We start from the raw sequence: 12,727 nt of genomic DNA, 5'->3' as shown, positions 1-12,727 counted from the left end.
TTGTTTTTACAAGAGAAAAAGAAGCATATTGATAATGCAAAGAATTATGTTGCACAACAAGATACACTATGGTGAACATGTTCTTCATTGATCAACAAAAAACCATTGATAATTGTGTTGACGGTAATTGAACCTTGGAAATGTCGTTTACATGGTCTATAAAATATTCTTATGGTCTCAATCACCACTTCAAGCACTTAATGTTTATCTTCATAGTTTGGTCCATCCACAACAAAGAAACATTTATGTCGAACCAAGGATGCCAACACAAGCATAAGTTAGGTGACAAGGAAACTTGCAAGAACTCAAGGTGGGGATATTAATAGTTACACATGTAGATGGCCATGACCTAGGGCACCAATTCTGGATTGGTAAAGTTTGGGATGTGGTGATACATTAAACCTTTGTAATACATCTATCATTGACCCTAGTGAGGTGAATATCATTGTGTATGACTTTACATTGACAAAAGTTGGAAGTTTAAGGAAGACAACGATAGACATAATAAAAGAGATATTACCAAGTCTAGAAAATGTCCCAAATTGAAGGCGAACAAGATTTAGTGCAAACAATTTGGAGACACCATTTGGTGAAGACAATGATTTGATTGGTACATTTGAAAATGAGGAGGAAGAGTCATAATTGTATATTAGCTATAGTAGTGATTCTCATGAAAGGAGTGATCATAGTGATGCAAATAACTACTGAATGCATTTTTTGTTCAACGATATGTAACAAATTTAGACAACATTTTATCGAATGATATAAAAAAGTTTATTGTTCTGAAATCTTTTGCTTCTAAAATCTTTAAGATCTAAAAACTTGTTAGTTATCATTTCTCCTTAAAAATAGACAAAGTTATTTTTCATATTTGACCAAATTTTGGCATTTTTCAATTTTACCAAATGGTGAAATTTTCCACTTTTTCATCAAGTTTTTGAGCATATGTGATACTAGTATCAAGGTGTTTTGTGAAATGGCAAAAAATAACCCCAAAATCAAACGGAATATTCTTTATCCTTCCATTTGTGTATGATCCTTCCACTTGTGAACGCGAACATGGTTTTTGGTAACATATGTATTAACAAATAACAATTCGAGGACATTTCTTAGACGGCCAAATTTTGGGTTCAATTTCGTACCAATGCATTTGATAGCCACAACCGTAATGAAATAAAAATAAAGGTAAAAGACTAGAATTTGTACAACTAATCCTTGAACAGAGATGTCCCTCTCAAGTCATCCATTGCTTTTCAAGCCTTCAAGCCATGCGGCTACAAGAATATATTGAATTACCACACACACAAACAGGTTGCAGATGCATAAAAGCACATAGGCTCTAGCACAAACATAGATTGGAACTACAAGACAAAACTTGAAGAGAAAAAACCCATTAATTAGAAGACAACAAAACTATGGGGCTCTCACGCACTCATTCACATATAGGCCAGTTTGGCTTTTAGTGGGCATTGACACTTTCTCATACGCATTGACCGGTACTTACATTCAATGACATAATTGACTATCCATTTCACAAATCAAATGAATAATTCCCAAAGTTTATATTGTGAATCTCAATCAAGAAAAAATTTGCTAGAATGTTCATTACCCATGTTCACACTTGGGCTCCTTGTATTGATATGATGGATTCATCACACAATAGATAATTTTGCCATATTGACTTTATGTAATGTTCATGTTCTTTTGATTATTTTTCATCGCAAGCCTCATGCATAGACATCTCTGAGTAGTTCGTTGTTCAACGTTTACCATTGTTCCTTCTAATCCAATATAACGTAATGAACTAATTAAGTTATCAAATTGTGCCATTTGAATCTAATTAATCTCATATTCAAATAGTCATTTTCATGATTTCATTGAGTTGGGGACCTCGGTAAGATAGCACTCCTAAGACTTTCTTATTGGATGACAAAATGTGTAAAATCATTCAATTGGGAGTTGTATAGCCTACCATTTGGTTTCCACAATTTGTTTCACTCGTTAGAGAACATTCATGCGAATAAATAACATGACAAATCATTTTCAAGACCGTAAACTTTGTGAATGAGTCTAAAAAATGAGTCTCTTTCCGTTAAGTGTTAAGTTTCAAATTCGAGCATTGCAAGGGGTGAGCTCAAAGAAACATTCATCTATGCAAGTCAATATTCATTTTTCAAGCTACAATCAAAGTTCTCCCCCCAACTCACTTTGAAAATTTTAGGCACTCTCTAATTTGATCCAGTTGTTTGATGTCTATTGATGTTTGGTGAACTTAAACATTCTTTTTATATACCATGCCAATTTTTGACCGTTGCAACACCCTTTGAGGGACGTTTTAACTTTCTCGGGATGGTCAACATATTTTAAAACCATGCAAATGATGTATTTTTACAACTACACCTTTTAAGAAAAGTGTGCTTTGTTTTTGCCCCTCCACAAAGAAAAGTGAACCTACCTTGCCAAGATTTATTTTGTAGACATTTTTTGAATGACTACTAGCATTGGGATGTAGTCGAGTGCAACCAACTCAAACCTTTTAAAGTTACTTTGCAAAGAACGTTATCACTTCATATTTTTGAACCAATAGTTATCGATTCATATTACATTAGGACTATTTGTACAACATAGGAGCACCAAGCGAACATATTAATGATTGAAAGTGAGACCCACCCCATACATACGACCCACAAAGCCTCTAAAATGAGTAAAGACCATGTGTTGCCCGTCTCAATAAATACATTTAAACATTTACTATATAATTGTGATATTGTTTTTGTTGAACTTATTGATTCATTATCACTGACATGTTGCTTAATTGATCAGTTCATTTGTGGCATTGTACTTTAATTAGCCAATATGACATTGTTCTTGTTCAACTCATTGATTCATTTTCAGTGACATGTTGCTTAATTGATCAATTTGTTTGTGGCATCATACTTTATTTATTAGCACTTCACCCACCGATAATAGATCTTCATGCCAAATTTGTTCTTCATTCAATGTCACAATTTATTCATAGGTGTGTGTCAATTAATCACTTGTTGCTTAACAAAGGCAAAAACTTGCTTCATGGGATATGAAAAGCTTAAAGAAAATTGAAATATAAGTATATAACTGCCATATAATAGTTATTGGCAAGGAAATGAATTGACAAACGATTTGAGTTATGGACAAGCAGAATTTCCACAAACACATCGGGCTTTAAGTCATATTATTTTTGGTTATAGTTCAATCTCAAATTCAATGACTAAACCTTCAAATTTCATATTGAAGGCATAATGAAACCTTTCACGATCATTTGAGAAAAGTTGTAAATATTAACTTTACGACATTCATTAAATTCCATCTCAATCCCTAGGCATGCCAAAAACTCTTAGCACAACAAGCTTATTATACTCCTGGTTCAATCTGAATTTCCTAGGCATGCCAAAAAAAATTGAGATCGTGACACACTTAATACACTACTAGGTTTCATTTTTTAACATTATGACTGCAGCTATTGATTATGATTAAAAGCTAAATTCGATAATGAGATCCTAATTCACTCGAGTTGCTTACAGAGTTTTACTAATAAGCAAATTTCATATGATTTAAGACATAAGCAAGGCATACTTTTTTGAAAAATGCAAAACTACTGACGTTGATGTGATGGGCATTCATCGAAAATACACATAGACTTCGAAATTTCTAAAACACCAACCTCTGACATGATGCGTATTCATCAGAAATACCCATCACTTCAGAAATAAACTCTATGCCCCTTCATTGAAAGCCTAGCAAGGAGCATCTGAAAATTTAGGAGGTATATTCCAATACATATCCAACAAAGCTAAAAGAAGAACTATACAGTGCAGAGTCCAGACACAGGGATGAAAAGGAGTAATAATGATTGGACTTTCAACATGAAGAATTAAGTAAAAAAGGACGTAATAGTGGAGTACATAATAATATAAACAAGCAATAGACAAAAGAGCGCCACGATAATTTAGCAAAATGCATTACATTACTACTAAACAAGTAGTTATAAAGACTTAAAAAAGACATGGAAGCTTTCCATGTCTCTCTCTAGTATCTCTCTCTCTCTCTCTCTCTCTGTGTGTCTGTCATTTCTGTGTCTTCTCTCTAAGTGTGAATCAAATACATAATATTTCATTTCCTTCGTTTTGAAGGTGGCTCGGGTGCCGCTTCTTCATCATCCTCATCCTCCTCATTCTCATCCTCATCACCCTCATCTTCAGCGTAATCTTCTTCTCCTCCTTCCACTTCCTTTTCGTCATCATCGCCATCATCTTCATCATCTTCCTCTTCTTCTTCCTCTTCATCAGCTTCAACTAGCCCTCGCGCTTCTGCTTCTTCCTCCTCACTATTCTCTTCCTCCCCCTCCTGGGGACCCTCTCCTTCAGGGAAATCATGTTTAGGTGCACTGCCTTTCTTCGGCAACAGCTCCTCCTGTATGTAGTAGCCAAGGCAGCAAGGACATGTCTAAGTCTCTATACAAATTTATGTACTACACAGATTTAGAACTAAGGCATATGCATCTCTCGATGAAGAAAAAAGTACACACAAAAACGAGAGTTAAGGCATGTGCCTATACATTGATGTGTGAGAATATATGTACATATACTCTTAATGTTTTAACCTAAATAACAAACACTATGTAGTGGTTACGTTTATTTATTATTCATAAGGAAGTTTTTTTTGACACGTGCATATAGAATCGTTTAAGCACACGTGGCAGAATAGAAATTACCTTCTCCGCGACGCCGTCAAGTTTTCCATTAGCGTCTCTGCAAGGGAAAAAATAAAATAAAATTCTTCATTTCTTTCCTTTTTCTTCTTCGCTTTTAATATTTTATTCCTCCTTTATTTCTTTTTCTGTTATCATTTACATAAAAATGAACAGAAAATTTACGCTTAAAAGTCATTGTTTCTAAATTTTATTATTATTTGTTTTTAGACTTGAAAACGATGGAATTAATCAGTAATGCCAAAAAGAAATCGGTACCCTATTTAAATCATAATTTCTATGATAGTAAAAAAAAGGGGGGAAATAAAAACTTTTACGAAATTTTATGATATTATTTTAAGCATTAAATTAAAAAACCTGTTTTCGTAATATTACTCATAAAAAAGGAAGTACATGAAAAATAATAGTATTATTAATATGTTAGATAAGAGAAGTTTATCTTCTTTCAAGATTTTTCGAGACCGTTTGATAAAATCCAAAAAAAAAATCTGTTCTTGGAAATCGAGCTTCCAGAGATAATCCGAGATCAGACGCAGAAAAAAGTGGACCAGATTAATGCTAATTAGAAAAAGATTAACGCTAATGGATTAGTGAGTCGCACTAATTACATTAATAGCAGATTAATGACACCTAACGGACTTTTAACGCTAATCACCATGGAAGGGTTTGTTAATTAATGGATTAACATTAATTACGCACAGAACGACCTGCTCATTCCTTATCAGGCTATAGAGTAAACCTTAATTGCTCAAGGATCTGTTAATTCCTTTCAGCAAGTCGAGACTGACAACATCTCATGAGAGAATTGGACCACGAAATGAGGAAAGATTAACAGGATACAGCAAAACATTAATGCTAATGAGGATAGTCCGGTACACAGTTATTATTTTAATAGCATACAGTTAACCTTAACGACAACGATATTAATGATACTCACCCCTGCTGCAAGTCCTAATTAACAGCAAAGTAGCGCTAATCACCTATAGTTTAAGACTTATTAGACCATAAGTCCATGATTAACACAATATTAGCGTCAGATACTCTTCTCAGACTTCTTTAGAAGAGATGGTGCAATTTAAATCTGATGTAAGTATGATTAGCATGAGACGTAATAAGCACTTTCGCAGGAGTTGCATAGATTACAGCATTAATGAATAATTACCACTAACTAGCACAACATTAGCTGTAATTAGGAGGAAACTAAGCATCAATAGCATGTAATTAATTATCATTAGGACCAATCAACGTTAATCAAGCACAAACGAAACGCTAGTCAGATAATTAGGAAAGATTTAACAGTTCCATTACTGAAATTGGCTGAAAGAAAATAGAACAATCATGATCATTGAGGGAGACAGAAGAATAAACTCCATATTAACAATATTTAGACGGATTTAAGGGAAATACGTTCCAAGACATTAAAATTAAGAAAATTACATGGAAGGCATGCAAGTTCAAAAGCATGGGAAATTAAGAACTCAAATTAGACGAGATTAATTACGTCATTGAAAGATCATGGGAAATAATGCATAAATTAGACGAAATTAGGAGGTAGTTTACAGAACATAGGAAGTTAAACGAAATTAAAGCAACAACTCAAAGATATATACAATATTAAGGGCTGAAATTAAACGAGATTAACGAAATAATTCAAAGAACATGAGAAATTAGGCATTGCAATTAGACAAATAAAGCAACTAATGAAAATAAGGAATGAAATTCGACGCAGACAAGAAATCTAGAACCAAATTAGAAGCAACGAGTAACGGGCATCAAAGAACGTTGGAGATCAGGAATGAAATCAGAAAAATAGCGCAAATGAATTAAAGGAATCCGAAGGCCATAAGCCATCAGTAATGAAGTTAGAGAACAATTAGCAGAAACCACAAGGAATTTGCGGAATGCAAGTAGATAAAACCATCATCCAGTGAAGGCAAATTCAGCATACAGAACGGCATATACTAAAGAAAACAAACGAGATCTTGCAGAAATGGAGGACCATTGTAGCGGAAATCTTGTAGATTCACAAAATAGAAGGGACGAAGATCACGAATAGAAGTAAATTTAGCAGAATTAAACAGGAAACATGAGATACAAGAAGATGCTAGCAGAAATCGGCAGAAACTTCATCCGAGATATAGAAAAGACCAAAGTGGCCGGCATAATGAAGAAATTTTGAAAATACGGAAGAAAAACGAAAGGCAAATGACGAATTAAAAGTCTAGATTAGCTGAGGTTAGAAAATGGTTTGGGATTGATTTAATTTATGAGAAGTTTGAGAATTAGAGAAAGCAGTTAAGTGTCTCACCCAGACTCGATCACATCCACTGACTTCGTAACCTCAACCTTCCCCTTAATCTCTCCATCATCGTTATTAACCTGTGAAGCATGTCTCAGAAAGTTTATAGATTTTTTTTAAAGATGAAAATCCTGCTAGAGAATTACGTCAAAATCCTGCTAAATTTTTCGTAGAATCACACTATTTTATTTAGAGATGATAGAAACTATGCTAAGTTTATGCCTTGAAATGCTACAAGTTCAGTTAATTTTGCCATGATATACTATAGAGCTGATCAAATTCCCTTTAAATGTCCAAAATTCAACTAAATCTTCCTTTAAAATGTCATTAAATCTGCTAAAAAAATTATATTGCACGAGATTCTGCTAAAATTCCCTTTAAATGTTCAGAAATACTGCTAGAATTTTCTCAGAAAGTCCGCTTTCGGCTTCGAAATCTTGGCACCGAATTTGACTTACAATTTCCGTGTTCAGAACGAAAGTACGCTAAAAATATTCTTCGAAACCATGCTAGAAAAATATGTTGTACACAATTTGGCTTAAATATTGTTAAAGAAACTCTGCTATCTTTGCCTCCAAATCTCAGGTGGAGTAGAGTAAAAAGCAATGAAAAAATTGTACTTGAAATTATGTAAGGTTGAGAAGAAAGTTTCACGAAATTTGTCAGGAAACTTTAGGATTTAAAAGGGAACTGCTAAATTTTAAAATTGAAATATTTTAGGGCTCAGAAATCATTCTGGCTAGAATTAGCAGCTAAATCTAGAGCAGTAATCACCTCTGTAGTCTCCTTCAAGTTGCCATTAGCAATATCATGAACTTCTGTGGCCATCTTTAAGTCTGCGGAGAAAACGACCGGAACAGGTAAGTCATGCGAATTCAATTTACAGTAAAAAGGTTTGGGTTAAAATGACTCTTTTCAGGTTTAAAAAGAAGGTCCTAAGTTAAGGTCAAATAATCAAATTTTGAGTTAAAGAACGTTGCATCTCCCAAGCTACAGATTGCTGCGACTGCTGCATATTATCCACAATCTTTCCATATACATAGTTTGGATGACTAGATATTATGTATCAACTCACAAAAATAATGTGATTTAAGGGTTAAATTGGACTCACACAGCACTAAAAAAGGTTATTCTGTCAGAACATAGCTTGCAATGTGCTAAAATGGGAAAAGAAACCAGAACTCCTGAAAAAACTGCGACTGATATGGGATAGAATACCTAGAGCATGAGATTTTAGCTTAGAAATTCTATATTTCAGCCAAGATTGGGCTCAAAATACAACGAAAAACAAAACTTTTTCTGCCAAGTCCTGTGCTTACAACCTACAAAATGAAAAAGAACTCAAATTTACAAGCATCCTAGCACAGGCAAAGCTAAAGTTGCTGCGAACTCAAAAACAAAACCAAAAAGGCATTGAAACAAAGCTTCTCTACGAAAACGAGTCATCAACCCTTCCCCCCAGGGGATCCCCCAGCAAAACAAACCTGTGTATCAGTACAGAAGAAGCTTGTACAGAGGAGTCGAAGTGAGAGAGAGAGAGAGAGAGATTGAAAAGCAACGAGATGAAAAAGGGGCGGGGGGGGGGGGGGGGGGGGTGAGAAAAGCTTACCGCTGCTACGGAGGAGGAGGCGGAGGCTGAGAAGACACAGCAGAGGAGGGAGAGAGAGAGAGAGAGAGAGATGGTGGTGGTTGTGGTGATCAGAAACAAACAAAAGGGAAAAAAAAAGAGAGAAGAGGATGGATGGAAGGGAAAGGGCAAAAGGCAAAAGGCAAGAACGATGTATGTATGTATAAAGAAAGAATGGTGTATAAAGAAAGAAGGAAGTAAGAAGAAGAAGAAGAAGAAGAAGAAGGAACGAACGAACGAACGAACGAAGAAGAAGCAGAAGGAATGAATGAACGAACGAAGGAGAAAGAAAAGAGGAAGGTGTTTTTTTATGTTGGAAAGCGAGCTCCTTGAAAAAGCTGCACAGACACTAGAGAGAGAGAATGTGTGTGTGTGTGTGTGTGTGTGTGTGTGTGAAAGAGAGAGTTGTTGATATGTGTGTGAGAGAGAGAGAGAGAGGGAGAATGTGTGTGTGAGAGAGAGAGTGTGTGTGTCTGTGTCTGTGTGTGTGTGAGAGAGAGAGAGAAAGAATGTGTGTCTGTGAGAGAGAGAGTGTGTGTATTAGAGAGAGAGTGGTGTGTGTATGTGAGAGAGAGCGTGTGTGTATTAGAGAGAGAGTGTGTGTGTATGTGAGAGAGAGTGTGCATGTGTGTGTGTGGGTGGGTAAGAGAGAACGGATGGTGTGTGTGTGTGTGTGTGTGTGTGTGTGAGAGAGAGAGATACAATATTTTTGATAAGGCGATCGGAGAATCCCATCGGCTCTTAAAACCGGTAAACCGAATTCGAGCTCTATACATATAATATATATATATAAGAGAGAGAGAGAGAGAGAGAGAGAGAGATAGAGAGAGAGCTTATCTTTGCATCTCGTGTACATATAGAATCAGTTTATTATATCATGTGTAGTTTCGGACAAAGAAACTCGATCAACCTCTAATTCTGGACCATGCTCGCATACCTCCATTTATTGTTGGGTGGAACACATCATCGTTTTTGTTGTTGTGTTGTTAGCTCCAAGTTGGCCTCTACAAAACTTTATTAAGTGAAAGATATGGTGTGTATGATATTGCACCCCTGGTTGGGTACATGAAAATGGTTTAGTGGAAATGGCAAGGCAGAGGTATGGAAGAATTCTTTAGTTGTCGAGGAATGCCTATTTTCTTTGGGAGTTACTTGGGATCTTGTGTGCCAATGTGTTGCTACAATCAAAGAAATATGCTTTGGCCACTTGTAGGAAGGCATAGACAAGCATATGAAACACTTCTTCATCACCCTGAACTAATCCCGATATGATATACATTTTTTCAAACAAGTTACCAAATGTCTACCTACTATATAGTTCCATTCCCATCCGTTCCGAAAGCTTTGAATTTGAGTTAAAGTGAGCCTATAAAATATGGGGAAGATAACATTGATTAGAATGCATGAGATTGGATGGGATATGGAGTGTTTACTTCGAATATTTGAGCTTGTTGAGAGATTATCTTAAGCTATAGTTAAAAATGGCAATCCAGAAAAAAGTATGGTTTGTTCTTTACGAGTTTTCCATTGACAAGACTCCATTTAGCCGCAGGACATGGGTTAAATAACCACTTTTCAAAACAGACCTAATTTTTTTGTTGTAGGTAGGATGTTGACTCGTTTCAAGAATTACCCTCGTATAGTTAGTCTAAGAGTAAATAATAATAATAATAATAATAATACAAAGTGCATTGTACTTGGGAGTCGTGTATTAGGACATTTTTATAGATAGAGATGGATGCACATATATTTGTGGAGTCACGAGAATTTGGAGAGAGATCGACTTAAGATAAACATTCGAAAAACCTAATTTGGAATTGAAAGCAATTACAGTTTGCGCTCTAAAAGTCACAATGTGTCCTACCATTCTCAAAACCTACAAATGAATGTGAAATGGAGACCATATATATACTAAGAGATAGAGATCGTATATCCTTCATGTGTGTGATTGCCAAATATTTTTGTGAAGGATAACAAATATATATATTATATATCATTGAGTTTACAAAGAGGGTCGGGACTCGAGAATGGCAAGATGATAAGAATTGCATTGAATTTGCAACGAGATCCATTCAAGAATTTATATAAAAAGATATAAAGCAATCAATGTTAACCTCATAGAAAAACAAAGTGGGGGTCTTCAAAGCCCACATCAACATAAGAGGGACAGTTAAAACTCCATAAGTAAACATGTAAATAGAAAAACCAGGGGCTTGCCCTATATGCAGAACATGTTTGGCAAATGATTGGTGAACAATTATTTGTCCCTGCGATGTAACTTCTTACTATACTCTTAAAGAAATATTTGAGATAATGATCAAAACTACCTCTACTATTAATTCTGTCCATCTCTGTTTTGTGGGTTAGGATTGTACTCTACTTAAAATCAAAGTTTGTGGATCGTTCCCCTTTAATTGCATGCCATATCAATGTATTGGGCTAATAACCTCATTGCTTCCAAACAATTAGACATAATCGTCTTCAACAATGGCATGATTAGCAATATTTGATCTCTCTCTATATATATGTACATAAAATTATTGTAAATATTAAAATAATTCGACAACATAAAAAATCTTCATTACCCCTATGATAGTTAGGATTTTAATGGCAATGTTAAATGTTTGAGCCATTGTAAGATTATAGCAGACACAAGGCAACTCCTATGAATAAAAGGTGCCCATAGAACTCATTTACAAGAAATGAAAATTGAACAAGAGGGAGACACAAAATATCTCCATTGCTTTGCATTATCAATTTGGCTTTATCCCTTTTTATTCTAGTTTGGACTTTGTTACTTGAATGGGCAAACAATTTATAAGACATATTGTATTGGTTTTGTGGGTCATAGTGGGCTCATTAGAATTGTTAAATGCACAACTTCTTCTCTTTAAGATCACAAACTCTCTCTCTAAAATCACATAATATATGATTTTAAAAAGTGAGAGAGAGGAGAAGGGAATGAAGCATGTGAATTGACGGTGAGGCAGAAAGACCTGTGCCTTGAGAGAGAGAGAGACTGAAGGATGGTGATTTGACAAAGAGATAGAGGATGTGATTTGAGGGAGAGGGAGATGCAAGTAGGAAAAAGAGAAGGGGAAGCGTTAGAGAGAGAGAAAGCATGTGAATTAAAGGCGAAGTCGAGAAACAATTCGAAGATTATTGTGCACATTGCCATTTGTTCAACACAATAAACTTTGATCTTTTCGATATTATCGTGGGTAGAATTGAGGTTACCCTTAACATGAAGGATAATTCGATAATTTCCCATTACAAAAGGTATGTTAAAAAGCTAAGACCATAAGCATACCACTAGGATTTTGAGAAGTTGAGATTGTTCGCTCCACAAGGATAATACATGAAAGACCATAAATAAGGATGCTACAAGAATATGGCAATATCAATGAGATAGAAATGCAATGTCATAGAGAGTGTGAGATAAGACATGTAGAATTTTTTGTTCCTCAACAATAGACAAAGAGAAACCACATGATCCAAAAACAACCTTAAGCAATTTGATAAAGATACTACGAGAAAAAATCTATCTTCAACTATGTATCCTTGTACTTTGAGAGGCCTAGACTTCAAAAAGGTATATAACATCCCGATCCTCAAACTCATTTCATCGCACACGTGCACCACATGTGTACTTCTTTTTATGATATATCAAGCACTACCTCAAAGATAATAATTCATTCTTACGCACCATTTTCGTTGACGATCACCCCTATTTCATATAAAGATGCATCATTAAATCATTCTAGCAGTGTCTATCTTATGGTAAATGTTTGTGACAACCCGCAAAATTTAATGAACCAAAACACACACACACACACACACACACACACAAGAAAAGGCGAGAGAGTTAGTATTGAGACCAATAAGTGCATGGACTACCCCCAAACCGAACTTTTATTTTTATCCAAGTTGCAAATCCATAAATGTTGGTAGTTCCCATTTGCTTCATTGGCGACCAAGAAAGTGTCACAAATATCAAGAATATGTGAGGAAGAGGAACAACAAATGATATTAAAGTTTGATCATAAATTGAATG

The 12,727-nt window shown here is 35.1% G+C and overlaps 1 protein-coding gene and 1 long non-coding RNA gene across 4 annotated transcripts; one reads left to right on the top strand and one right to left on the bottom strand.

Moving 5' to 3' along the window:
* Positions 1–3,961: 3,961 nt before the first annotated feature.
* LOC147862363 (uncharacterized) lies at positions 3,962–8,804 on the bottom strand. 3 transcript variants are annotated; one of them, XM_087322316.1, is made up of 5 exons: positions 8,656–8,804; positions 7,821–7,882; positions 7,056–7,126; positions 4,751–4,787; positions 3,962–4,449 (listed from the first exon to the last, which is right to left on the bottom strand). In XM_087322316.1, exons 2-5 carry the CDS (start codon positions 7,872–7,874, stop codon positions 4,150–4,152), a joined length of 462 nt encoding a protein of 153 aa, XP_087178442.1. In that variant the 5' UTR covers positions 7,875–7,882; positions 8,656–8,804; the 3' UTR covers positions 3,962–4,149. The 3 variants fall into 3 exon arrangements, with proteins under 3 accessions (XP_087178442.1, XP_087178444.1, XP_087178443.1); XM_087322318.1 differs by having other exon boundaries at positions 7,821–7,880; positions 8,651–8,730; XM_087322317.1 differs by lacking the exon at positions 8,656–8,804 and adding an exon at positions 8,531–8,584.
* On the top strand, positions 5,550–6,217 carry LOC147862364 (uncharacterized). Its single transcript, XR_015530019.1, has 2 exons — positions 5,550–5,755; positions 5,893–6,217. It is a non-coding gene; the product is annotated as an uncharacterized LOC147862364 (long non-coding RNA).
* Positions 8,805–12,727: the final 3,923 nt, after the last annotated feature.

The sequence above is a fragment of the Azolla caroliniana genome, unplaced genomic scaffold (assembly GCF_043228905.1).
Source record: "Azolla caroliniana isolate FFs.n. ecotype wild unplaced genomic scaffold, voAzoCaro1.0.p SCAF_7, whole genome shotgun sequence".
Lineage (NCBI taxonomy): Eukaryota > Viridiplantae > Streptophyta > Polypodiopsida > Salviniales > Salviniaceae > Azolla > Azolla caroliniana.
This window is presented reverse-complemented; position numbering and strand designations above follow the sequence as displayed.